Below are 26,908 nucleotides of genomic sequence, written 5' to 3' on the forward strand. Positions count from 1 at the left end.
TCGAGGATCAAAATCTAATACAATTCTAGTCTCCAACAATAAGTTACTTGCATAATAAGAAAACTGTAAGTGACTGGAATTGTATTTGTATCATATAATAGGACAATTCAATAAACAAGCCTGGTATGGAAATTTGTTGTGATGAAAACTGTCACATGAATCTGTGTATGAGAACAGATAAAAATTACTCGAAAGGAGTCTCCGGTAACGAGTCGAGAAACAGAATGTATAATACACTGTTAAGTGTTAACCAGGGAAGTTTGTTGTGATAAATCAAGCAAACTGCAGAAATGATGTAATAACGGATTCTGAAGGAGGGTCATTAATCTCGAATGCGTTGCTCAAGATACTCATTTTCCTTTACAATGGCATCAATATCAGCTTGTAGTTTGTGCATATGCAAGCTTTGGGATGTCATGGTAGATAGTTTTTTTTCATGTTCAGCAACTTCCCTTCTTATTCTATCAGTGGCGAGGATTTTGTCGGAGATCTGTTCAAAGGTATCGTGTATGCTTGTGAGGAGCTTGTAAGCCTGTCGGCCAACTGGGTCTTTCTTTGCCTCCCTGCAGAAACATGATTCTTTTCAGCAAAGCAAGTAACAGACTAGATGAGATTTGAATATTTTGACGATGAATGATGAATACCTGAACACTAACTCATCGACAAATGCAAATGTTCGATGAAGGCTTTCTTGGATAGAATTACTCTCTAACTGAAGCTTCCGAGTTTCTATCAAGATCCTCTCTATGTCAGCATCCTGCTTCCGACTGTTCTTGGTGATCTCTTTTATCCTCTGAATATACGATCCTCTGGATGCTTGCTTGGGCTGCTTCTTAAGGTCTGAAGAAAGTTTGGCGTGTTCTTCTTCCCTATCGGATGACAAGATAGCCATGTTTAGGAACAAAAAGAAGGCAAATGATGATAGTAGTTGAATGAAACAACAATATTCAAATAATCACTCAGCAGAAAATTCATGGGTTTTGCAAGAAGATTTGCTAGGTAAAATTTCAACCACAAATCAAAAGCTATAACCAATGGTATGGGGAAAAAAATCAGGTGCGACACTGATGTCAAATCCCCTCCTTATAACTAAAAGTAACTAAATAAAGCTTGACCAGCAAGGTTAGCATGCAAGATTAATTCACAAAAGGCCCCCAGATAGTATTCCCAAAGATAAAGACATAAGAAAGTTACAAACTTTTACCATTTCTGACAAAAATATATAAAAATAATATACACCATCCACTCTCCGTTAGAAATAGCATGGACAAGGAAGATTTAACGGATTTCAGACATCAATTTCAACGACATACCTCTTTTTAACTTCAGATAAAACGGACTGCTTTTCCAGCTCGACTTCACTCAACTTATGGAATATTTCCAGTGCTTCTGGATTGTTCACACACAAGGACTCCAGAAGACTTTTCTTTTTCTCTGCCAAGGGCTTTTTAATTGCTTCCCTGCAAAATATTATGGGTGAAGGATACAAAAATACATCAATATTCTTTCAATGAACGAATATAATGTGCTATTTGCAGGCACGATTGGAAAGAAATCATGCATCAAAACAGTTGCAAAGCAGATAGCATCAATTTCAAAGAGAAGTAATAGCACAGCCATATCCTACCATTGCAACTCCATTTCAGTAATGTTTTGCTTCTTCGCATCTATTTGCTTATTGAGCTGCTCAAAGTAGTGGTCAATAGGATATTGGTCATCAAATCCCATTTCAGCTGCTTCCCTCAACAGTTTTAACTCTTCATCTAGATGCTGTAGTTCTGAAGTTTTAGCCGTCAGCTCCTCCGTGAGATCCTTTCCTTGATTCTGTAACATTTCAGTCTCTTCTATTATCTGGAAAGAAACATTATACTGTGAGAAAAATGGTAGAACTGTTCCTTGGTCTTAAAGAAGAAAATTATAGTCTTTCTTATTTCATTCTGACTATTCCTCACTATCACAATTAAAGTTCACTTTTCATACTGTTGAAATTCCCGGCCCAGAACCAATGGATCACAAAGTAAGTTTACTGGTGCCACTCCAAATTTATATTTATTCAAACATACCTCCGAAGCCTGTTGTTGAAGAGAAATTACTTGCAATTTATTTTCCACCACAGTTCCTTCAACACCAAATGCACCTTGTCCTGACTCTGGAGGGTCTTCAGTTGAATCATTACCTCTACCTGAACCTTGAGTTCCAGAATCCACTATACTGTTAACAGCCAAAGGATCCTCATAAGACCCACTGAGAGAGGAAACTTTGGCCTTGAAATTTGTTGATGGTTGCCCTTCAGTATTCAATCTAAGGTCTTCTAATCTTGCTCCAATTTCAAGATGATTTTCAATATCAGCCTCCACTATTAAATCCTCCGAGGCACTCTTCAATTTATTCTCCTTTGGTTTGACAATCTCAACACCTTCAGATAACTTGGGAAGCCTTTCCACCAAGAATCTTACCAATTTGTACAAGTCCTCTTCAGTTGGATATAGGAACTGCCGTAAGCAACAGATACAATCTGTTCTGAGCAATAATTTAAAAACAATAAGAAGAGCAAGGCCTAGTCTCAACTCTCAAAAAAAGAAACAGAGGAAGAATAGGCTAAAACATAAAATAAATATAACAACCAAGAGATAAATAAGAAGTTCCATCACACACAATTGCAAACTTCCTCAATACCAAGATAGTCCTGCCTCTCAAAAGTTCGTTTGCATAGATATACTAATGACGATCTGAAAAAACAAGAGGTCCCAGATAAAAGAAAACTCATATCAGTTTCCAAGAGCTCAATATTCTGCTTAGCTTCCGACGCATATATTAGCAAGTTACACAAGCAAAGGCAAATACAAATGGGATGTAAGATACCCAAAACTGGACACTGTTATGTGGACACGAATCCTCGAAATGTATAGATAGGTAACCATAAAACATGATTAATCAACACTTTTAATAACTTCGAACACGGAGAAAAAGACTCGGTCACCAATTTCCAATCTATTTCTAATCAAACTTTCAAAAACTTTAATTAATTTTCTTTAAGCTATGCCTGTTAACAACACAAAGTATACATTAACAAAGAACACCATCACACAAAAGCAATATCATTCAACATCACTGGGCCCATCAAAAACTTGAATTAAAGCAATCAAAAATTATTTCATACACTGATAAGCTCCGATCTCGCCAAATGCATATAATAGAAATACGATCTTTACACTAAAACCAAAGCAATCAGGAACAGAACTTCACCACATAGCACCATAACGCTAAACCCATTTGATTAAACATAACTGGGCAATCGGAAACTAGAACAAACAAAAACACAAACAAATTTCATATCTTATATACATCTATGCACAGACATATGTGTATATGAATTCACTGAAAGTACCTTGTAATAGCTCATATCTCCAGAAAAGCCGAGCTTTTTTACTGCTAATGCCATGTCCGTGCAGACCTTGAACTTGTCCACCATTGAATCAGGAAGAGTGGTTGGAAACGTCGCCGTTCGAGGTTGGATTATATTCAGACACTGAGCGCAGATCGACGCCAAGGCCATCGGCGACAAGTCACGGATCGAAGCGACGTCATCGGGGACCAAAACGCCGGCGTTCTCGAGCGAGTTCAACAAAATCTCCTGAGACTCTTCCATCTCTGCTCGCAAGTATCGAAGTGTGTGTGTACGGCTTCTGTTAATTTTGTTTCAGAGCGATCGTTGAAAAGCTTCAAACGGTGTCGTTTGGTCAATGACTTCTACAACCTAGGAGTTCTAAAATAAAAGGTTTTTTTTTTTTTGAAAAATTTTATTATTCCTATTTCTAGGACAATTTAACTAATTAAAAGGCTTTTTATCTGAGAAAAACTCAATAGGCGAGCTCTTTGGAGTTTGGACATTCCACTAAAACCAAATTCCAGTGGGGTTACACATGAGTAAAACCACCCAACAGGTTAGTTGATCCGAGATCCAACGCAAATCACTTGAAAATAACTGAGCTAGCTTTGAATCGAACTTCCGACCTCGGGACGAGATTCTTCACATTGTAATGAGGTTACTTCCTTTAAAAGAAAAAAAAATACACCAATTTGTTGTGCTCAATAGTTAATACATATACACTTGCTTTGTTGTGGTTCTCTATTTTGACAAGTAAAAAGGGAAGACGACTACCAAATGCTTCTCAATAAGCCACTGAATATTGCCATGACCTTGGCATGTTCAATTGGTTGGTTTCAAAGCCAAAATGGGCTAAAAGGGCATATGAGAACTAATACAGCCCTTTACATGGTTCTAAAACACCAGGCACTGAAAGCATGTCTATATTAAGTTTTATATCTAGGCAAGTTTTTGGTTTGGTACAGTTGATTCACTTATATATTGCAGGTTTTGGGAAGTTTTGGGTGTGGAAGATGGAAATAGAGAGAGTGACTGAGATTGAAGACATGCCATTGTCTGTTCCAACAATGGGGTCTATGCCATTTGCAGGAAGCACTGATTTTGGTCGCAACATTGAGTTCATGTCTCAAGTTTACCTCAGAAACAGATTCTCAGAGATTGACATAGAAGATGACTGCTCAATCATCAACAAAGATCACCCTCTTCCCATATTTCTCAAGGTACGTAGCGAGCGATCCATCATTCTCCTTGTCAAGACTAAAAATTTCATATTGGTCTGCCATAACTCATCCGAGTGGTTTATAAGTAGAACTCAGCTCCTCCCACATTGAAAACGCATTTTCATGCTTACAATAAAATGCCCCAAATCCCCATTTGTGCCGTAATGAGCCAAATCCCACATATTCATGTTTTACTATTGATAATGCAGTTTGAAGATGTGGAGTATAAGGTGAGAAACAGCCAAGCTTCCCCTATAAACCCAGTGAAGGCGGTAGTTTCAAAGCTGAACTTGGAACAAGACAATTACAAGCACATCTTGAAGGGTATAACAGGAAGCATTGGACCAGGTGAAATCCTTGCTCTGATGGGTCCTTCTGGTAGTGGTAAAACAACCTTATTGAAGATCATAGGAGGGAGATTAACAGATAGTAATGTTAAAGGAAATGTGACTTACAATGACATCACATATATTCCAGCTCTTAAGAGAAGGTTTGCCAACTGTTTGATAAAATGCTTCTGAAAATTCTTTATATTCAATCTGTTATAATTAACTTCTAAACCACACAGGATTGGGTTTGTGACACAAGAAGATGTGCTATTCCCACAGCTTACAGTGGAAGAAACCTTGGTTTTCTCTGCATTTTTGAGGCTTCCAGGGAACATGAGCTCCCAGCAGAAGTACGCCAGAGTGGAGATGATTGTGAAAGAGCTTGGCCTTGAAAGGTATATAGATATGTCACAGATGGGAATGTGAACTACAGCAGATTGGTAGAAGTCTTGTTTTAAGTGATGATGATTTGAATAATTTGCAGATGCCGCCACACGAGAATAGGAGGAGGATTAGTCAAGGGAATATCGGGAGGGGAACAAAAGAGAACGAGTATTGGTTATGAAATTCTTGTTGATCCTTCATTGTTGTTGCTTGATGAACCTACTTCTGGCCTTGATTCTTCATCAGCAAATAAACTTCTCCAAATTCTTCAAGGAGTTGCCAAGGTTTTAGTACTACTACCATAACTAAGTGAATGTGCTTTGAAGTCTCTCTCTTTACAAGCGTAGAAAGTGTTACAAGGATTGCATTTTGGTCTATTCCAGGCTGGAAGGACTGTAATCACAACGATACACCAGCCTTCGAGCAGAATGTTTCACACGTTCCACAAGTTATTGCTGATATCGGAAGGGTACCCTGTTACTACGGGAAGGCTAGAGAGTCCATTGAGTACTTTTCTTCATTGAGGTTCATCCCGGAAATTGCCATGAATCCTGCAGAGCTTCTTCTTGATTTAGCGACCGGACAAGTGAAGGACATAAGTATTCCTGATGATCTATTAGCAGCACAAGGGACTGGTCTTGATTCTGAGAGGACAGTAATCAAAGTAAGAGAGTACTTTCACAACACTTCATACATAGACTGTCTGATCTTTCTTTTTCAAATTTAAGACTTGTATTCTGTGTCATATTAGTATCTTCAACTTAAGTACAAGACCAAGTTGGAACCAAAAGAAAAAGCAGAGAATCATCGGAACACGAAAGCACCAGAGCATCTTCAACTGGCAATTCAAGTTAAGAAAGACTGGACATTAAGTTGGTGGAAACAATTCACAATACTGTACAAGAGAACATTCAGGGAAAGATATAGAGACTATTTTGACAAACTAAGATTAGTTCAAGCTCTTGGAGTAGCCATCCTGTTAGGCCTTCTTTGGTGGAAATCACAAACTGCAACTGAGGCTCAACTAAGAGACTAGGTAACATTTGCATAACACAATCCATATATTTCAATCATAGTAATGCGAGCGTAAATTGATGCCTTTTGCCTCCGCTGAGTAATTAGGCTTTTCATTTCAGGTTGGATTACTATTCTATATCTGCATTTTTTGGACATCTGCATCAATCTTCGGAGCAGTATACGTATTCCCATTCGAAAAGATCTATCTGGTGAAAGAAAGGAAAGCAGACATGTATCGGGTAAGCGTGTATTATGTTTGCAGTACTTTAAGTGACATGGTTGCTCATGTATTCTACCCTACATTTTTCATGGTCATAGTCTACTTCATGGCTGGTTTTAAGAGGACAGTCCCTTGTTTCTTCTTGACACTCTTTGCTATACTATTGATAGCCATCACAAGCCAAGTAAGTAGTAATGCAAAACCCTAATTTGGCATTTTGGTATGACAATTGAATCAATTTGTTCTCATAAATAGGGAGCAGGAGAATTGTTAGGAGCTGCAGCTTTGAGTATCAAAAGAGCAGGCATGATTGCTTCTTTGATACTAATGCTGTTTCTCCTCACAGGAGGTTACTATGTCCAGGTATACACATCAAAACTCCACAGTTAAGTGTGTTTGGGCCGATCTTCATACCGGACTAAATGAGTCTGAATTTTTTTTTGATAACAGCATATACCAAAATTCATGCAGTGGTTGAAGTACTTGTCATTCATGTACTATGGCTTTAGACTGCTATTGAAAGTGTAATACTCAGGAGAAGAGTACTACACTACTACGAGTGTGAAAGCCATGGTGGTTGCAGAACACTACAGAGTTCTCCTTCGTTTGACACTGAGAACTTGAAGGATGGATTGCAAGAAGTGTGGGTTTTGCTGGCAATGGCTCTAGGGTTTCGCTTGTGTGCATACTTTGCCCTAAAAAGGAGAATCAATGTATGCCATCTTTGAATCTCTCATTTGATGATTCAAACTCACTCAACACACTACCATGTAAAATGAATAAAGCAAAACATGAGCTTCACTCACAGGACCACAAAATAAGGGCATTGATTAGCCAGTGAAGACTTGGATATGTCTTATACATGAAATGCATTGGACTTCCCCGCCCGAATCCACTGCCCATACCCTTTTACAATTCATTGTTACTGGGGTTTCCCCACCTTGACTGCCGTGAGTTATTTCATGTATTTCTGGAGGAACTTCCGGTGAAAGTCGCTCCTTATGGTGTCATTGATGAAGCGCTTGGGAGTTTTGGTTTCACCTCGGGCCTGGTTCTTGAAGACCACATCATCGTCCCACCTGAGCCAGGAAAGGAAGAATTGGGACATGAGTATGCTGAAATTTGCATAACAATTTGTACACGTGCATACACCATTAGTGGGAACTTAGATCGTAGAGCTACTTACCTCCTCTTTACATTAAATGAGGTTGCATGATTTATTAGCGGGTTTCCTCGAAGAACCTCTGTCTCCTTGGCTTTTAGTTGTTCCTCCATCTGCTCTTTATCCTGCATAACCATAAAGCACATTATCAAACGTGTTATGCAGGGTTTCGTTATACATTTAAAGGCATATTACTAGTTAGCTTTATGCACAGTATTCACCACTAAACAAGGGCCCATCAACATAAAATAACTCCAATGCTTTCAATGTAAACAAACTAGTCCCAAAAAGGAGATATTGCCTGGCTTCAATTTTATCGGACGTTCCTATATTGCAAGTTTGACAGCATGAGCATGCTAAGTAGTTGATAAAGTAATCAAATACCACAGAATGATAGATAGCACAAGATAATGTCTTGACAGCATATCAAACTCCAACCAGCAGCAACACAGAGAATACGGCATTCCTAAATTAAATAAAACTTACCCTCCGGGCCTTTTCCTCTGCCCTTTCCTTCTTGATTTGTTCAAGCTCAGCCAGAAGAGCTTCTGTGTCATCCTCATCGTCGTCGTCATCCTCATCATCACTGACAGGAATGAGAGAAAGGTGTTAATAGATGAAACTGTGACCCAAGAAGGGAGACCATTCCAACCCGAAAAAGATAAATTAGAGGTAAAGTCAAACAGCAAAAGTTTAAAGGGGGAAAAAAAACTTCCAATCTTAATGCACTTTCAAACAAATATCTTCAAACCACAGTTCAAAAGCAACCTACTTTCGCAAAGGATTTTGTCTAAGACATAATATTGCCAGTGACTTCCGAAACTGAAACCATGGCACAGCAGGCCAAAAAAAAAAAAAACCATAGGCACACTGCACATGCAAAAGAACCCATCTGAACCAAAAGAAAGTACTTCAAAAGAAAAGAATAAAGGAACACTGAGACTCGGCCGTTGGGGTTATGTACATATGCATATGAATAGATCTCTCAGTTCCAACAAACACCAAACAGAAAACAAATAATGGAAAGCAAAAGACAAAATCTGCAATCAAGCAACACAAACTCAAGTAGATAACAAGAAATGGTTTTTAGTATCTTTTCTTCAACATAGTAAACAATCACACTAACATCATGTGGTAGAGCATGCTCTCAACACCAAGTCAAAGATATTAAAATAAAATGGTTCCATTCAGAAAATTCCATTATTAGAAAGGTACCACTGTGTATAATTTAGAAATATCGACCAAGGACAACAACCTCTCGTCACTTTTGACTTCAACATCCGAATCATCAGCATCCACACTTCGTGGAACAATGCGGTCTTCAGAATCCCTCTTTGTTCCTACAAAGTAACTCCATCAGTTAGTAAGGTACAGTTATCCGATATCTGACTTAGAAGAGTTAGTAAGCTCACCTTCCAGTAAAAGATGATTTGCTTTCCTGCGATCTCTGTCATCTGCACCAATATACCACTAGAGTAAATTAGAGGCATGCTAATATAAAGAAGTAATAACCCGGACAAAATTTTTTTTATCAATTTAGTCACAATATAATTAAGGATTCTTAAAAAAAATACCATCGTGAGATTTATGTTTTGAGGAGAAGTGCCTGCGTTCACGCTCTTCAAGCTCATCACGAAGATTTCTATTCTGCAATTCATCATGGCTGGCCTGTCCTTCTCTCCTGCAGTGTACACATTGAATAAGACTAAAAGGTTCCCATGCAGAAATCTAAAGAATACACAATGCCAACTCAAACAAAGAGACTCATAGGTACCAACGGGAGCATCCCAAGTACATAGACAACCAATTTACACGGATCTACAGGAGAGAAACTTCATCACAATTAAAGAAGAATTTCACCTAGATTACTTAGATTCCATGCCAAAAACAAAGACAATGCAACCAAGTACCACAAAAGCATGACAAGTGACGAAATACGAAACATCTTAAGTTGGAATGATACACATCGGTATCTCTTCCTTTACCTGCTTACCATGTAAGGAGGGCTATAATTGCTACATCTTGTTTATTTTTACATTCTCTTAAGCAATTTTTCTTTAATTAAGTTAAAATTACTTATTCAAGCAAAACATATACTTGCTAAAAAAAGAAAGAGAGATAACACATACAAGCAAAACAAAGTCCAGCTAACATGAACAATTTACAGAATCTAATCCTCATCTTCAAACCAAAATAGTACCTTCAAATAACATAAAACACACAAACATTCCAAACACGCTCAAACAGATAACAGCATGAAGCTCGTCTATCCAACCAAATATCACACAAGCACATCCACATACTCCCACAATATCAACTTACCTGGGTTTTAGACTGGTATGAGCCGCAAGGTCCCTCGAGGAATACTTCTGCGACGGGCCAAAAATCCGAGTACCTCCCTGTTCGTTGCCACCTTTAGCAGGTGCCCATGTAGGTCTAGCTGCAGTCGTCATTGCTTCTTTTCACAGAATCCCTAAGATTACCTGAATATATATGTATATATAAGCAATAAAAACCCTAAAAAGAAAAGAAACCCACAAAAATATAGCCAAGAAAACCCTAATCCACAATCAAGATTCCATTGTTTGATCGAAAATAAGTTTGGTATAAAGGGAATAGATTAAGGTTTCGATGCAAACGCAGATTCTATATAACAACGGAAAATTACACTAAAATTCAGGAAGCAGAATTGGATACTTGCCTGTAAAAGGGAGCCCTTGAGAAAGAAATCGGAACTATTGTAGTCAGATGAAGAGGTATGGGTCTCTAATTTCTATCTGGCTCTGTCTCCTCTTCGTCGATTTCTAGCAAAACAAAAAGAGATTGCTCCACTTTAAACCGACAATAGAGGAAGCCGGAAGGGCTTCTAGGGCCTAGATAGGCCCATTAGTTGTGGGCTATTAGGCCCAGATAGTGGTGGTTGTGGGCTGCTTTGGGGTTGAGATTTGTTAAACTTCTAGGGTTGATAATTTTACTCCAATGTGATGCCAAGTTTTTTAGAAGGGGATGGTAACGAGATTATATATTCTTATAAGTTATAATCAGATAATTTATAAGAAAATTCCTATATATATATATATATATATATAAAGTTATTTTATCTTGAATGAATGAATTGATCATTTTTTGTGAAGTTGTAAGCCCTAAAGGGGTAGAAAATGACTGTTTGTCCACCAAACCACCCATACATGACACACACAAAGAGGGACATGGCTTTTCTGTGACAACAAATGTACAAACTGCTGGTTGGAATTAGGTGGCCAACCAGACTATACCCGCCTCAATTCAAAACACATTTCTTCATTTTCATTTATGAATCATTGTTGTTTATTACTCCACTATTAAACAAGTATTTTGCATACTTAATTATCAAATAATCTCTTTGCCTCTTATCCAATTAACATCCAACTGATGTTAACTTGACTACTTATTATATATACCATTACCATGTATATATTTATTTATTTATTATAATATAAACAAGAAACTGAAAAAGAAAAAAACTTGCGTTTATCCTAATTTTCTTTTGAGTAGACAGAAAGAGAGAGAGAGGGGAAGTGATTTGCAGTTTTGAGGAAGCTGTTGGGTTTCTCAGCTTTGCTTCTATAATAAACAAAAACCTGAAGGAAGTTAGGCCAACAGTTAGCTTCCCTCCAAACCATCTGATTCTCTTGGAACCAAAGCAAACCCCTTTTGCAGTTTGATTCTTGGTCACCATCTGATACCCAAGCCTCACCTTCTTCCTGTCTTATTCATCCAATAGTTTGCTTTCTATTGGGGCTCTATCCATAAATACCCAATAGAGGTTTTCTAGTTGTGTCATATGGTGTTGTGGTTTCAGGTGTGAATTATTTCTCAAACTTTGAGTTTGGTTTCTGTGTTTTTTTTTTTTAACAGTTGGGGTTTTATTGATTTGTACTAAGGTTGTTCACTTAAGGGAGTGTTCTTGAAGTTGTGAGCTTTTTCAAGCTAAGAGGTATATAAAGCTTCAATATCCACAATACTTGGCCACAGCTGCCACACCTTCTAGGTGTTTGCATATATGCTTAGCCCAGATGAATTTTCATGATTATTCAGGTTTTTCGATCAAAACCCTGTTGTCAATTGTCCAGCTTTGTTTTTCTTATTTGACAAAAGTTCATGCTATCATAAAGACTATTTGAAAGCTTGAATCTTGCTTGGATCAATACAAGTTTTGTGCCAATGAATAACCGTTACTTTTTTGCAACGGATACCTCGTGTAATTCAAGTTCTGCAGTTCCATCAATTTCTTCACCTGAAGAAGAAGATCCTATGGTTTTAGAGGCACCGAATGGTCCTTCCCGTGCCCCGCCTCCTTCGTTCTTGATAAGATTGGCCATGAGGGTATCTAGAGCAAGGTGGTTCACCTTCTTAAGGAGGGTTTTCCACTATCAGAATGGATCAAGATCCAATCTTGGGTCGAACCCTTTCAATTCCAGTACTTGGATGATGCTTGAATTGATAGCTTTAGTTGTTCAAATAAGCATCACAACCTTCACCGTGGCTGTTTCCAAGGGGGAGCAGCCTGTTTGGTCTATGCGAATTTGGATTGTTGGTTATGATATTGGCTGTGTCCTTAGTCTGCTGCTGCTCTATGGACGTTGCCGGCAACTTTATGTTCCTCAAGGAGATGGTCTTAGCCTTGCTGATTTGGAGCAACAGAGAATCAGTGAAGAATCAAGGTACCCTGCCCTTTCCACTCTATGTGAATCATTTTAGTCGGCTTAACTTTTATACTTTCTGATTGAAAAAGTAGAAATTATATTTTGTCATTGAATGACTCAAAAGGTGTAGAAGCCTTCGTTCCGAGAAAAGTTTTGTTAAGGGTCTTATTACCCACAAAAGACACAGAAACCTAAGACAAACTTCTGATCTTATCAATGGAAATTTTTTGTAGGAATTCACATTTGATGAACAAGTGCCGGACTTCATTGGAGTTGTTCTTTGCTATATGGTTTGTGATGGGTAATGTCTGGGTGTTTGATTCTCGCTTTGGATCATTCAATCGAGCTCCAAAGCTTCATGTGCTCTGCATCTCTCTTCTTGCTTGGAATGCTCTCTGCTACTCATTCCCATTTCTCTTGTTTCTACTGCTATGTTGTTGTGTGCCACTCGTTAGCAGCTTGCTCGGTTACAACATGAACATGGGTTCTGCTGAAAGAGGAGCTTCCGAAGATCAGATTTACGGGCTACCCAGTTGGAGATACACAGAAGTTAATACCAAGTTAGCACTTGACAATGATGTTGAGTCCAATTCAACTGATGATCCAGTAAGTTACAAGCTTTAGATTAGTACCATTGCATATGTTCTCTACACATATTTAATATATGAAAAATATATGTTCTCTAATTAGTCTTTGCTGGGTTGTTTTCTTGTGATGGGATTGACAGGAATGCTGTATTTGCCTGGCCAAGTACAGAGCAAAGGAAGAAGTGAGGCAGTTGCCATGTTCTCATATATTTCACCTCAAATGTGTGGATCAATGGCTCAAAATCATTTCTTGCTGTCCACTGTGTAAACAAGAATTGGAGAGATAGAGAAGTAAACAGAATGCAAGAAGATTAAAAAAGGCTACATAGTTTATAATTTGGTTTTATTTGCATTTTTTTTATATATGGTGTGATTGTTGTGTACTCTTATAAGGTTCACTTGCGTGAGTTGTATTTGCTTATACAGTTGATGCTCACCAGGGACCTAAACTATACTAAACTATACCATCTTTGAGTTCATAATTGTACATGTGTCAGAGGAGAATGTGTTAAAATGGCCTTTTGCTTCATAAAGGGGGCAAAGTCCTCTCTACTCCTCAAGAAGGTTTGTTTATGAATACACAAAAATAATGCGAAGCTATTTATTGTGTAGATTTGTTGTGCTGTTCTTTTAGTATTGATATGTTGTGTCAATGGTTCTGATGTCTTTTTTTAACGGATAACGATGTCATACAAATTTATCGTTTAAATATTTAATATGAGTTTAAATTCAAGTCGTCAGGGTAGCGCACACAAAAGTTGACCACCTAAGGACATGGTAAGTTAAGTAAAAGATTAGTGTATGATCACAGAAATATTGCTCCTAATGTAAATCAAACTCAACTCAAGAGTAAGACCTTCTAAGTTCATATAATTTAATAAATTTATCAATTAGAGTATGATTTTTCTTTTGGTGCTTTCTTGTTACTCTATATTTTGATCCGTTAGTAGTCACTTGACTAACAGTTGATAAAAATTAATGGGTTGTTTGAATTTTTAAGACACTTTACTTTTGAGCAAACTTTGACTTCCTCAGCAGCCTCCTTGGACCCCTTTTCGACATAAATCTCAAACACCCAAGTTGTTGTGACCATGGTGACAATAGCATTATTGGAACTTTGATAAAATAAGGTTAACGTCCAAACCAGTAGTCACAAAGGACTACTCTGCCAATTGTGTTAATCAAATCATGGAATTAGAGATTGTGTCCAAAATTCCAAAATCTTGCCTAACATTTGATGATTTTCTTGAGATATACTGATATATGTGGCTAAATAGTTTATTATAAAAGAATTTTCTGTACGGTTGAAAATGAGACTTCCGTATATTAGCAGACGTTTGATCACCATTTACGTCTCCATCGGCAGCCATACCATCAATTTTGTTCCTCTCTCTTTCTCTATCCACACAGACGAAAGTACGAAACCCAGAAGGGGAAAGATGAGCGACACCAAGTCCAAGTTCTTGGAAGTGTACTCTACATTGAAATCAGAGCTTCTCCACGATCCTGCTTTCGAATTCACTGATGAATCTCGCAAATGGGTCGAGCGGGTATGGCCTTGTATTATTTATTTATTTTGGGATTTTTTGAAGTAGAATTCACATGGTTCATTTCTTTATGTGTATGATTTGAATCTTTCTCTTGATCATGGAGCTTGTGTATCTGCTTTTTGTTTAGCATTTGCTTCAAAGCGGTTCAATTTCGTAGCTTTGCTTTCTGGGTTTTCAGATTGCACTGTCATTCACTGTTGCTTGTTGACCCTCTGCTACTTGAGACGGCCCTCACAAAAATTGGGGTTTATTTGGGTGAAAGCTAAGGGAAGTTCTGACCTTCATTTATGTAGCTCAAATAAAGTATAAACTATCGATATGGCTTACTAGAGCAGAGAGATGAAGATGACGACTTTGATTATAAATCTATAAGGATCATATAGTGGAAGCACCCCCCAATCTAGAGACTGATAAATCATCAGTTTAGAGATGACACTACACGAGATAGAGTGAATTTTGTATGTATTGACCGAATTTCTGCCTTTATGGGGTCAAATTTGATGCTTTACATTACGGCAACAAGAACAAGCCTCCACTTCCCCTGGCGCTGGGAATGCCGGGCATTGTTTTTGAACCCATGTATTACATGAATAACTATCAAGGTTTTGTGGATGTAAGAGCTATTTCCCTTGCTATGACTGAGGCTGTGTATGGGGAAACATTATACATGTGTGTCTGTTTGCATGTATGCTAAATTAGACTGCGGTGTGAGCTTTGTCTTTCCCTGACTTGGTTATTGGAGCTTATATATGTACTATTTTACGGTTAATCTATTACTTTGAGTTCCATAACTTCCCTTTTTTTATAGCTGTAGATTGTAGAGTGCTCCATCTTTCTATCACATCTTGCAGAAATTATGAGTTCTGAAATACGTATGTAAATATTTTATCTTGCAGATGCTGGATTATAATGTTCCTGGAGGTGGGGATAGAAATCTTAGATCTTGTACTAATTAAGATATATTCTTGGCTTTTTCATTAGCTCAGCTGCTCAGGTCCAATGGGGTTTCCAGTTTCCACCCACAAAGGAAGAGGAACTGAATTTCATTGATGTTGTTCATGTGCAGAGTTTTCTGCTTATTTTTGCCGATACTGGTTGTAATGTTTGCAGGAAAGCTCAACCGAGGACTCTCTGTCATTGACAGTTACAAGTTATTGAAAGAGGGGAAAGAATTGACCGATGATGAAATATTCCTTGCATCTGCACTTGGTTGGTGCATTGAATGGGTACAATCACAAACTATATCTTGTTGTTTTTCATTAAGCCTGGTTCTATTAAATGGAAGTGTGACTAGAGTGATTGTTTTACTTTGTTGTATGTGGGCCTTCATGCCAAATTTGCAGCTTCAAGCATATTTTCTTGTTCTTGATGATATCATGGATAAATCTCTTACTCGGCGGGGTCAACCATGTTGGTTCAGACAGCCAAAGGTACGTAAAAGAAATGTAAACAATTCCTCTGCACACTCCCACATCATATGTGGAGAGACTTATTCCAGTAATTAAACTTGTGATCCCTAGGTTACATCACTGCAACTCTACCACTGGGCCACATAAAACAATTCCTTTCAAAATCTTAATGATTGTCTTTTTTTATGGTGTTGAAACTTGAAAAGTGACTTTATATGTTCTTTGTTGTAGATTGGAATGATTGCTGTAAATGACGGATTGATTCTTCGCAACCATATTCCCAGAGTTCTCAAGAAGCATTTTGGAGGGAAACCTTATTATGTGGATCTGCTTGATTTGTTTAATGAGGTAGGATTATCTTTGTGTGAATTGTAGAACTAGCCAGTTGATTTTCATTATGGCACCAATCATGAATTATTCTGTGTAGGTGGAATTCCAAACTGCCTCCGGACAAATGATAGATCTAATCACCACACATGAAGGAGAGAAAGATCTATCAAAGTACTCTTTGCCTCTGTAAGTGATAGTGTAGATATTTGTGATGTCTAATGTTTCAATTCCCATCAAATTAGTTTCTCTTTTGTTTTGTAACACGTATCAGTTTTTCCTTCTTGTTTTGCAGTCACCATCGCATTGTTCAGTACAAAACTGCTTATTATTCGTTTTATCTTCCTGTAAGTGAAATCATATGCATTCATAAACTTTTCATTTTATCTTTCTAGTGAAGTTATGTCTTGTATTGTCATCTAAACTCCCACAGTGTATACAGTGAGAAAAAAATTATAATCTCTTTATTTCTCTGCTCTCAAAAACTGTTTGATTATTTCTTTTCTAGGTTATTAAAATCTCTTTACACTTGCAGGTTGCATGTGCTTTGCTTATGACCGGTGAGAATCTTGACAATCATATTGAAGTGAAGAGCATCCTTATTGAGATGGGAACCTATTTCCAAGTACAGGTACTAATAGTTGTGCATTAAATTCATGACTTCTTTGCCTGATTGCTGAGAAATCAAAGTGAAAGAGTGCAAAAGGAAAGGCTTCTGATATTGTCGTGCTTCCAAGGGCCAATGTATGCATTCTGAAGAGGGTATTCTTGTATGTGGAAAGGGTAGAGTCACCTAATCATTCTATCGAGTCTCACCCTCGTAGGAAGATAGAGGGATTGTGGAGTTCCACAAATGCCAATCACATTATTAGTCTTTACACCGAGTTCCACTTCTTTTATGTATGATTACTTTGTTGAAAGAAGACAATACGTGTTTGATATTCCAAAGTTCCCTATTTTATCAGTATGAATGATGCGCTGCTGTATTACTATTATGTAGGATGATTACCTGGACTGTTTTGGGGATCCTGAAGTAATTGGAAAGGTAGAGTTTTGAGACCATTTACCGGCTGGCATGTTGTAGTGCATTTTGATATATTTTATGTCGTTTTGTATAGTTTCTTACTCACTGTCAAACCAGGTTGGAACTGATATTGAAGATTTTAAGTGCTCGTGGTTGGTAGTAAAAGCACTTGAACGGGCTAGCGAGGAGCAAAAGCGATTGCTACATGTAAACAAGAAACTTAATCTTCTGTACGATCAACTTTAGGATGATAGTAATTCGCCTTGCTTATCTATCTCTACTGTCTACTGTGTTTCCAGGAAAACTACGGGAACGCAGATCCTGCTTGTGTTGCAAAAGTTAAAGAACTTTATATGGCTTTAGATCTTCAGGTTTGTTTCTTTGATTTGGCTATTTGCTTCTAGGTTGAAATCGTCAACTCCGAGATGGACCCGACTTATCACTAAAACTAGTACAATTAATCCAAAACTGTGCTCATATTCTGATACCGAAAATGTCATTCAACTTCGATTATTTGTTTGTAATTATTTTCATGGGTTATTCTATAGGGTGTATTTGCGGAGTATGAGAGGACGAGCTACGAGAACATAATTAAACGCATTGAAGCTCATCCAAGTAAGGCTGTGCAAGATGTGTTGAAGTCCTTCCTGAAGAAAATATACAAGCGAGAGAAGTAGCAACTTTTGACAGAAAGAACGAAGACTGGACCGTATAAATCTCAAAATCCTGTTAACCTCATTTAACATCTATGTTTCTCCATTAGATTCTGCCGTAGCTTCTGAGACATTTACATGCTATGGATATATATATAGAGCGAACTACTTTCTGCATGTTGCTGAATAATGGTTATGACTTGATATTGAATAAGATTTTGATATGGTTCTAGTAAATTTTATTCTCTCTGTGCTTGTACAAACAATATGCCTTTGATGAAGATAGTAAGCTAGGACTGTATCGGAGCACCCGGCTCGAGTGGACGGGGCCACAAGACTTTGCCGTGTCAAGTTTGGTGGTACTCGATGAGCTACCAAGTAACGATGGGGCTAAGTCCGAAGATGTGAAGTACATAATAATAAGTCAATACGCTTTTCTTAGGCTCAAACTAATATGGGTTGGTAGTGGGCCTAGGAAGACAAAGTCTTGTATGAAACCACACAAAGCGGACAACGTGTTACTAATACGAAGGAGCGAGCTATTACAGCATCTCCAAGAATCTCACAACCAATTTAAGAATGAATTTGTTCTGTACTGATTAACAGCATATTCCCATAATTAGAATAGAAAGCTATTATTACGGAAGCAAGAATTAGTGGCTATAAGTTGATTTAAGTGTTAACCACATATTTGCAACCACAAACAGAACCCATAACCAAAAATCAAATCTCTCCCCTATTAATCTTCATTGCAAGAACCAGAAAGCTCAAATCCTCATCTGGGTTCTCTTGCCAATTCCTTTTAATGATCAGGTACTTTAATTTCTTTTCTTGTTCATCAAGTAATGTAGTTTAAGCAATCAAATTATTGATCATATATACACTATATGTATGTATATATATATATGCAAGCTATGGAAGCAAACATGGAGGAGAAGATGAAACCATTGATATCAGTGCCTAAAATCAGTCTGGATTTGCTCAAGAAAGAGTCAACAATGCCACCAATATCACCAAGATCATCATCAATTCATGATGGAACCAGTAATGCTTCTGCTGCTGCACAGCAAATGGCAGCTATAATTAAAAGGACTACTTCATTGCAGGTATCACCAAGAGGAGGCTCGACGAAGGGGAGGTCGAACTGCCTTTGCTCGCCCACGACACACGCTGGCTCATTCCGGTGCAGATACCATAGATTTTCCGGCATGCACCGGGGAGGTTCTGTTGGTTCCAATCTCTCAGAATTGGCTGCTAAGCAGCAATCCATAAAAGACTTGGCTTAATTTCAATTTTAAGTTAATTAATTATGTGATTATTTAGAGTTCATTAACTATCTATGTCATATTTTAAGATTCATATCCAATGTATGAGTGAAGAGAGAGCATAAGGCGTTCTCATTGTGTTGTAAATTTATTACCTTTATTAAGGTTTTTTTCGACGTTAGTGAATAAGGAGTTAATTATTTACGACATCCGATATGGACATAAACTTGGTCTGTCTCTCGTATACATAAATTTCCCACCTAATGACAGGATAAACATAAAGATAAGAACTGAACTCCAAGATCTTTTTGAGTCAATATGATTTGGTACACGAGAGATTCACGACTTGGCTATCCAAATTGATGATGGAACTTGTGGTGTATTCTCCTTCCATGGTACCATCCTAAGACTCCGAACGTAGTTCACAACCATGTCCCATACAAAAATGAAGGGTAGAAAGAAAGCATTTAACCCGAGAAATAGAATCCTCTGGTTTACAAACTAGATCCCAAAATTGAATATACAACCAGTAACAAGATGATTTCAATCTATCTGCTAATTTCACTTATGGCTCATTTTGTTGGTCTGGTCCAAGATGTCTCTGAGGTGATTGTATTTCCATAATATACCTGTTTTGTAGTTTCATCCCAATAAGCCTGAAAAAGAAGAAAACAAGTTTATAGTTCAGACAAACATTTGCGACCAACAAATTTTATTTTCCATGGAAAAAATGTCACAGAAGCAAAAGAAGCTTATCTCAAACATCAAAGTTGATCAAAATAGCAAATAACTCTTCAGATAGTACAGGAATGATAACAATGATTTGCAGCACTTCCAGTTTAGTTAAAGAAAGCAAGGTCAGCAAATAATACCTGCCATCCAGAAGGAAGATTCCTCGAGACTTCGGCTAAATCAGGTTGCCGGTTTTCATGAATAAGTGTCTGTGGTGGACTCTCATTAGCTGTTTCCTTGGCTGCTTTAGCTCTCCTACGCTTCACCCGCTCACGCCTATTTTAGAAAAAGAAAGAAAGAAATAAGTGCATCATGGAACTCGCTCATGTCCTAACAACGAAAGCGTCATATAGTAACCAAAATATATGACTTTTAATTCCTATTTCGAGACAGTAACAAGAAGTTTATAGTTTCAAACATATTCCACGAGTAATACATTTTTTTTTTGTTCCATACTTCCATGCCATGTGTGAAAATGAGGAAATTGTAAATAGAGATGACAGAACACCATACCAATCTCCTCCCAGCGGCTGAAAATTTGCATTGTCCCTGGCCTCTCCACTTGCAATTTGCTGAGCATACCATTCCTATAATAAAATATATGTAAGGCACCAAAAGCAGGAACAGAGCAATTTAAAAGCAGAAAAATTCTACGTGCAGACCTTGATTTCTCTTTCCCGCTTATTCTCTAAGATCTCAAGAGCATTTTCAGGTTCATCTTCCTCGTCCTCATTCAACTCCTCTTTGGCTGCTTTCCACTGAAAAATATAAAGGTATGAACTTAATTAATTTCAAAAACTAGCAGTAATTTCAGAAGAATATCTCTAATTAATCATATTGAGCAAAAAACTCAAAATAAGTAACGAACAATGGAAAATAATTTACCTTGTCCACCAAACTAGATACCTTCTTATTAGACCTCAAGGAGGATGCAGAAGCTACTGTCCGCTTTTTACTTCGCAGAACTGATACAGAAGAAGAAAAGACAGTCATCAACTCACTACAAAGTCTTATCTGCAGCAGAAATAAAGCTAACATCCACGTTTGGGACAAGGCATACTTAGTCACCACACTATTAGGCAAATATTTTTGTGGAATGAAATAGCTACAACATTTCAACCAACTAATATGGCCAGGCAGTAGAATGAACAGAGGCATTTAGAAAAGAAACACCCACATTTCTCAAAAACTTTTATCTTTGGCCAAGGAGAAATCTTTTTAAAAGACTTGTTCAGTCCCGTCAAATAGTATTTTACAAAAGTAACAAAACATGGCACTTTTTTTTTTCCCCAGTTTCAAACTGCATGTCATTCATTTCAACAAAGCTCTAATTTCTCAAAATACTTAGCCAAAGCTTAAAGGAGTTTTATATAATCCCCCTATCAAATGATGTTACTTAAACTAACAAAATATGTCCTCAAATCTCCTCAGACATAATCTCAAACCTCTCAAAGCATTCCTCTGACCAAAAAAAATGGAGAAAAGAAGGGTCAAGACCAGTAGCAGCCTGCCATCTAAATTACTAGAGGACTGCCTGCCAAGTACAATATGAATTTGTGGAACTTAGAGATGATTACTAGAGGAGAACTGTCTGCCAAGTATAAAAGAAGTTTTAAATATGAACATCACGAGGCTGAAATGAAACTAGTTAACAGTCTCGGTTTCCAGAATGTTTACCCTTAGACTGAACATTGGAAGTTGTTGATGACACAGCAACTGCTGCATTAGCAGCATTTGCACCGGTTCCCAGTGCAGACCCACCTTCCTTTGGTAAGATAGATGCAGAAGCTTGGATGGTGGCCGAATTAAAAGGGACCGCTAGTGATGCCGTCAAAGCCTCTCCACGAACGGAAGATATATCCACATTCACATTTGATCCCACATCAGTAAAAGCATCAACAGACCCAGTGCGATTAGAAGAAATCATACCACTCTTGGAACTGGATTCACTTTGAAACTGTGAGTATTCTGAACTTGAAGTTCCAGGTACAGGAGGCACAGTTTCATCTTGAAAATATGGGACAGTCTCAACAGGGTTAACTAAGACTGGAGCAGTTTCAGCATACATGTTAGGAACTCCTTCGTAATATATTGTTGTTTGGGGCACAGCAACTTGATATCCATCAGCATGTCCATAGAAATTATTACCCGAGACATCAGTAACCACATGTCCATAGTATTGAAAATTAGAATCTGGATAAGTTATACTGTATTGTCCAGTGTAGGAGAAAGGTGGTTCAGTCCCCGAATAAGATGGCAGCGTAGGATATGAAGGGTCAGGAGGCTCATTAGGAAGCGGTGGAGGAACCTGTTCATTATCCGGAGGGGGTGGAGGAACCTCGTCATTATCTGGAGGTGGTGGAGGAACCTCATCATCATCGGGTGGAGGTGGGGGAATCCATCCTTCTTCTCGAGGAGGTGGATGAATTGATGCATCATCAAACACCAAAGATTGGAACTCCGTAGGTGGCTTTGGCTGAATTAGTAGCTCAGATGGAGGACGTGAAGAAAATTCTCCAGCATGTGATGCATCTCCAACAGCCGTACTTCCTGTAGTGATTGCATCTTCAACTTCCATGTCCACATCCATGTCAATATCTTCCCCGGCATGGTAACCGGGCTCAGACATTGGTTCATCAGGAAGAGCAGTCTCATTAGATTGTTCACTAGCGATGGAACCATTGACCAAATCCCTAGTGGGTGATTCAAAAGAAGAAACATGTCCACCATATGCAACATTGCTGTAAGGATTTTCATTACATAAATTGTTGTCAGCTGCTGTTGAGGAGTCCACACCAGTGGAAACAAGACCTAATTCATGAGTAGAATAAACGGCATGGTTTCCATGTTCCTCTGATTCTGATTCAAGCCCCTTGCTTCCCTCTAAATTGTCCCTTTCTCTAACAGGATGGGAGGAGGTCGCTTCGACTAAATCCATTTGTGCAGATATAGCAAGCTGGTATATTTCATGATTAATGGTATCTTCTAGCCGTTTAAGCTGCCTTTCAGAATGCACCCAAAAGGGAAGTACAGATGAGCCACTAGAAATAAGAGACCTTATATCAGAAAGTCTAATCTCAATTTCTAACATATACTTTGTCATCCAGTCATGACGTTCTAGGTGGCCCTCAGACCTGAAACATACAATTTAGATATTATAAATTTAAATAGAAAACAATCTAACACTAGGAAATCAAGAGTCCTTCCCCAACGGGTAACATACAAAATTGATATGGAAAGTACATGAAAAAGATCGAGTGATAACTATAAGCAAACCAAAAGTTTCTCACCCTTCCAGTGACTTGAGTCTGCCCAGCAAACACTCGCACAGATTCACAAGACGAGCAGAAAGATTGACCCCTTCGTTACCTTCTTCATCAGCTACTGTATCATGTATACTGTTGTCTGCACCAGCTAAAGCTCCATAATCCAAAGGAGCATTAATTGCATCTGGCTTGCATTTTAAATCAATTTGATTAGAATCAGCTTTCAAAGTTTGCTCATCTACATGGGGACCATCATCGTCCACCACTTTTCTTTGAGAAATCAAATCAGCACCTGCTGAGCCATCAATATTAGTTTCAGCAGTGGAAGCAACTGTTTTTAAATCGAACACATGTGGACTCACTAAAGCAATCTCTGTATTTTCATCTTTGTTAGTCTTCTGTTCAAATGCCAATTCAGTTCTTTGAGCCAAATCATCAGGTACTTCCCAAGAAGTTTCACCAGTCTCTGTATTCCAGTAGTAATATTGATTGCTCTCCTCATGCATTACTACTTTCCAGCCTTGAGCATTACTATTTCGAATCACCTGTGCATGAGAACCGGCAATGGAATTCTGCTCCATGGAACCCAATTCTTTGTGTAGGTCATCATCATCAGTAGCATCAGTAGCTCCTGTGACATCAGTTTCCATGGTCTTCGAAACATCAATAGAATCCCCATCCGTCTCCTGTTGTTCATTATTATGAGAAGCAAGGTCTTTGACTGCATTTGCATCAACATTTTCCCATTGTTCACCAAGTGGTCCTTTATCCTAATCAAAATAAAATACTTCAGTTCATCATTCGGATGCTGTTTCACTAAAAACACACACTGAAACAGTGGCTTTATTCCAAGGCAAACAACAATTTTTTGAATGTATGAAGTGAAGTGAACAACAATTCAAATACACAAATAAGAAATCAATATTAGAGAAAGAAGAAGGATTGGTAAGAAAACAGAACACCTAAAGCAGTGTTCATGGTTAGATGACATATACACTACACTGTTATATCACTTATATGTCCCATAACTGCGTGTCGAAATCTTTGCAGAAAAAAATTCAGCACAAAAATCTCAGTAAATGCCTTTGAAGAACTACCATAAAGAAATTGAGCAACTGAATTGATTAATTGACACGCATATTTCAGCAGAATCCACTGATTGGAGTCAATAAGCATTGAGTTCTATGATTGATTACCATTAACATTTATCAAACAGTAAAACTAACACTTAAATAAAATATGACTAAGAACAAGTTTAACAACACATTCTGATGCATGAAATGCACCCAATTCAAAAATCATATTGACTGAAATATAAGCTTCCAACCATAAAGCTTGTAAACATGCCAACAATTTATGTATATAAATGAAAGAGCATATGTATTTAGCGCATGTGAACGTATGAGGTATTCCTCATTTAAATTTCAATGTAAAATCTAAGCTCAAGCTCATGAAAATTAAATACTAATCTCACGAAAAATCACATTGAAGCTGATTGGCCACCAACAAAACTTGCAAAATCAGTTAGTTACCAGGTTATTAGGATCAGAAATGGATCCATCCAAAGTGGCATTGTTAGAACTTGACAGGTTATTTGACTCCTCGTCCAATTCATCATCACTATACTGCCCAAGTAATTGAAGAGGATTCTGTGGTTGTTGACCTGAACAAGTAAAAAAACCTCTCTGTCAAATACATGAAAAACCATAATCCAGCTACTTACAAATCTCTAAACCTTAAAAATTAATGCACTAAATTATCCACTGAATCAGAGTACAACAAGAAAGGAATAAAGGGTGCGCCGGGGGAAGGGTGTTCTAAAACTGATATTGCACTTCCAACAAGTATAATGAGAAGACAATTCATCACAGCCACCTGTGTTGCACATTGAAGAACATGTCAGTGGACGCACAAAGCAATTAAAGCCAGAAACATACGAACCGATGGAAAATTTTCCAGACGAAATCTCCAAAATGCTTTGTTGCTGCAGAATATGGCATAACAGGTTGGGAGTCATTCAGAATTTCACAGTGACAGGGCCCGACCTGATCTCAAATGAATGTTCCCAGGACCACAGCCACCCTACAGTCCGTAAACAAATTCCGGGGGCAAACAACATAACATGGCTTGTACATATAGTTCCACACCAAAATAAGGAGAGCACTCATGCCCTCTCTACTTAGTCCATTTGAAGAAAACTGATAGAACCCACCTGAAGATGATGGTGACTTGGGTAACCCAGGATGTTGTGTTGGATCTATATCCTCTCCGACTTTGTCATGTTCAGAGGAGCCACCCAAATCTCCTACATAAAGCAAAGCAAGCACTTAAAATTATAAATTGATATATGTAGCAGTGCAAAAACCGCCATTCTTTCCCAAATGTCAAAATACGTGTAATGCTCATAGAAAACAGATGCAACCAACTAGGTTACCTGTATGAGTAGTGTCATCTTATTGTGATTGATTATCAAGTAGTTCATCATTAAAACGAAGCATAAGATTCACCAACTGGTGATTCCAAATGTAATCATTAAAGCAAAACACCCCATTTCCATTGTTCAACCTCATAATCATTACCCAAACTGAACATAATGATCCAGAACCAGCACTCCTAGACACCGATTCCAACAAGACTCCACTTTAATATATTAGGAAGCTAATGTAATTTAAGGGGGAATCCTTTATCGCCTACTCCCTAGAAGCCTCAACAATACTCTAACTAGATAAATTTGATCTCTCTCATATTGCTGATCAACAGCAGAAATTTACTCAGAAACCAATAATATAACCTAGAAAGCAGTAGCTTTAGTATCTACAATACTGGGACAGTCAACACTACCAATTCATAAGTTCCTTAATTTCATTCCCGACTAACCATTTAGTTTGCCTAGCAAAAGTACGCAAAACCTCAAGTTTATCTCATTTTCTATTCCTGGCGTACTATACTTATGGAAAACAGCCAACACAACCAGTTTCATGTGCACAAAGAATCGAACAAAACAGAGAATCCAATAAACTAACAAGAAAATAATTAGAACCCTAACCCAGTAACTGCTGATTAAATGAGATACGGAAAAAGGAGAAAACGAATACTCACGAACAACTCGAATTAAGCAAATTAAGCTAAAAACAAATCCAATATGCTCCCATCAGCCTTCTAAACACAATAGAAACTTCCAAAAAGCTAGCTTTCTTCAACTTTGGTTCGTTGCTTCTATTACTCAACATCAACACAAACGAACCCGTAAACAAAAAATCAAACAGAGAAAAAAATAGAGAGCGTACCAGAGGGTTCCGGTAAAAGATCGAGCTTGACACGGCGGCCGGCGTTGGCTAAAGCTGCGAGGCGGCGCTCTTTTCTCTTCCCCATCGTTGTTTCCCAATATTAAAAAAAAAAAACCTGCTTTTGCTTCCTTGATTTGGAGATTTTGTAGTGTTTATTGTAGGATTTGATTTGTATAGTCTCTCCGTCTCCGTCTCTCCCTCTCCCTCTCCCTCTCCCTCTGCAACTACATCGGCTCAAGTCTCTATATACACAATCTTGAAACGGCGTCGTAGCCAATTCTACTACAACATAGCCTCTCTTTTTTTTCTTTTTTTTTTCCCAGATAAGTACGGAGTAAATTGTTTTTGCTTTCAAAGCCCCACCAAGACTGCCATAAACCAATTGCCTACATATCTCTCACCA

At 38.0% G+C, this 26,908-nt stretch overlaps 6 protein-coding genes and 1 pseudogene across 10 annotated transcripts; 4 read left to right on the plus strand and 3 right to left on the minus strand.

The window, feature by feature from the left end:
* Positions 1–70: 70 nt before the first annotated feature.
* Positions 71–3,716, minus strand: LOC119989327 (coiled-coil domain-containing protein 22). Its single transcript, XM_038834770.1, has 6 exons — positions 3,389–3,716; positions 2,064–2,492; positions 1,628–1,851; positions 1,314–1,460; positions 645–869; positions 71–563 (listed from the first exon to the last, which is right to left on the minus strand). The coding sequence occupies exons 1-6, from the start codon at positions 3,647–3,649 to the stop codon at positions 323–325; spliced, it is 1,527 nt and encodes a 508-aa protein (XP_038690698.1). The 5' UTR covers positions 3,650–3,716; the 3' UTR covers positions 71–322.
* A 685-nt stretch (positions 3,717–4,401) lies between these two features.
* On the plus strand, positions 4,402–7,289 carry LOC119988630 (annotated as a pseudogene).
* Positions 7,290–7,338: 49 nt separating this feature from the next.
* On the minus strand, positions 7,339–10,572 carry LOC119988631 (protein CWC15 homolog). The gene is made up of 8 exons (XM_038833737.1): positions 10,422–10,572; positions 10,043–10,203; positions 9,295–9,401; positions 9,133–9,174; positions 8,976–9,060; positions 8,207–8,306; positions 7,745–7,845; positions 7,339–7,637 (listed from the first exon to the last, which is right to left on the minus strand). The coding sequence occupies exons 2-8, from the start codon at positions 10,171–10,173 to the stop codon at positions 7,514–7,516; spliced, it is 690 nt and encodes a 229-aa protein (XP_038689665.1). The 5' UTR covers positions 10,174–10,203; positions 10,422–10,572; the 3' UTR covers positions 7,339–7,513.
* A 644-nt stretch (positions 10,573–11,216) lies between these two features.
* On the plus strand, positions 11,217–13,603 carry LOC119988557 (E3 ubiquitin-protein ligase At4g11680-like). 3 transcript variants are annotated; one of them, XM_038833636.1, is made up of 4 exons: positions 11,217–11,561; positions 11,644–12,423; positions 12,639–13,011; positions 13,133–13,279. In XM_038833636.1, exons 2-4 carry the CDS (start codon positions 11,924–11,926, stop codon positions 13,277–13,279), a joined length of 1,020 nt encoding a protein of 339 aa, XP_038689564.1. In that variant the 5' UTR covers positions 11,217–11,561; positions 11,644–11,923. The 3 variants fall into 3 exon arrangements, with proteins under 3 accessions (XP_038689564.1, XP_038689566.1, XP_038689565.1); XM_038833638.1 differs by having other exon boundaries at positions 11,218–11,797; positions 11,971–12,423; XM_038833637.1 differs by lacking the exon at positions 11,217–11,561 and having other exon boundaries at positions 11,924–12,423; positions 13,133–13,603.
* A 721-nt stretch (positions 13,604–14,324) lies between these two features.
* On the plus strand, positions 14,325–18,192 carry LOC119988297 (farnesyl pyrophosphate synthase-like). Its single transcript, XM_038833279.1, has 12 exons — positions 14,325–14,542; positions 15,439–15,463; positions 15,653–15,768; positions 15,886–15,972; positions 16,183–16,299; positions 16,379–16,467; positions 16,574–16,625; positions 16,814–16,909; positions 17,279–17,323; positions 17,420–17,509; positions 17,602–17,673; positions 17,851–18,192. The coding sequence occupies exons 1-12, from the start codon at positions 14,432–14,434 to the stop codon at positions 17,977–17,979; spliced, it is 1,029 nt and encodes a 342-aa protein (XP_038689207.1). The 5' UTR covers positions 14,325–14,431; the 3' UTR covers positions 17,980–18,192.
* Positions 18,193–18,881: 689 nt separating this feature from the next.
* LOC119988970 lies at positions 18,882–19,373 on the plus strand. The gene has a single exon (XM_038834239.1). The coding sequence runs from the start codon at positions 18,882–18,884 to the stop codon at positions 19,239–19,241; it is 360 nt and encodes a 119-aa protein (XP_038690167.1). The 3' UTR covers positions 19,242–19,373.
* Positions 19,374–19,579: 206 nt separating this feature from the next.
* On the minus strand, positions 19,580–26,824 carry LOC119988967 (actin cytoskeleton-regulatory complex protein PAN1). 3 transcript variants are annotated; one of them, XM_038834236.1, is made up of 11 exons: positions 26,506–26,824; positions 25,431–25,523; positions 24,751–24,881; positions 23,511–23,988; positions 23,243–23,402; positions 21,630–23,086; positions 20,838–20,917; positions 20,615–20,710; positions 20,466–20,539; positions 20,093–20,228; positions 19,580–19,876 (listed from the first exon to the last, which is right to left on the minus strand). In XM_038834236.1, the coding sequence occupies exons 1-11, from the start codon at positions 26,588–26,590 to the stop codon at positions 19,793–19,795; spliced, it is 2,874 nt and encodes a 957-aa protein (XP_038690164.1). In that variant the 5' UTR covers positions 26,591–26,824; the 3' UTR covers positions 19,580–19,792. The 3 variants fall into 3 exon arrangements, with proteins under 3 accessions (XP_038690164.1, XP_038690162.1, XP_038690163.1); XM_038834234.1 differs by having other exon boundaries at positions 23,243–23,988; XM_038834235.1 differs by having other exon boundaries at positions 23,243–23,988; positions 25,160–25,523; positions 26,506–26,561.
* Positions 26,825–26,908: the final 84 nt, after the last annotated feature.

This window comes from Tripterygium wilfordii, chromosome 21 (assembly GCF_013401445.1).
Source record: "Tripterygium wilfordii isolate XIE 37 chromosome 21, ASM1340144v1, whole genome shotgun sequence".
NCBI lineage: Eukaryota > Viridiplantae > Streptophyta > Magnoliopsida > Celastrales > Celastraceae > Tripterygium > Tripterygium wilfordii.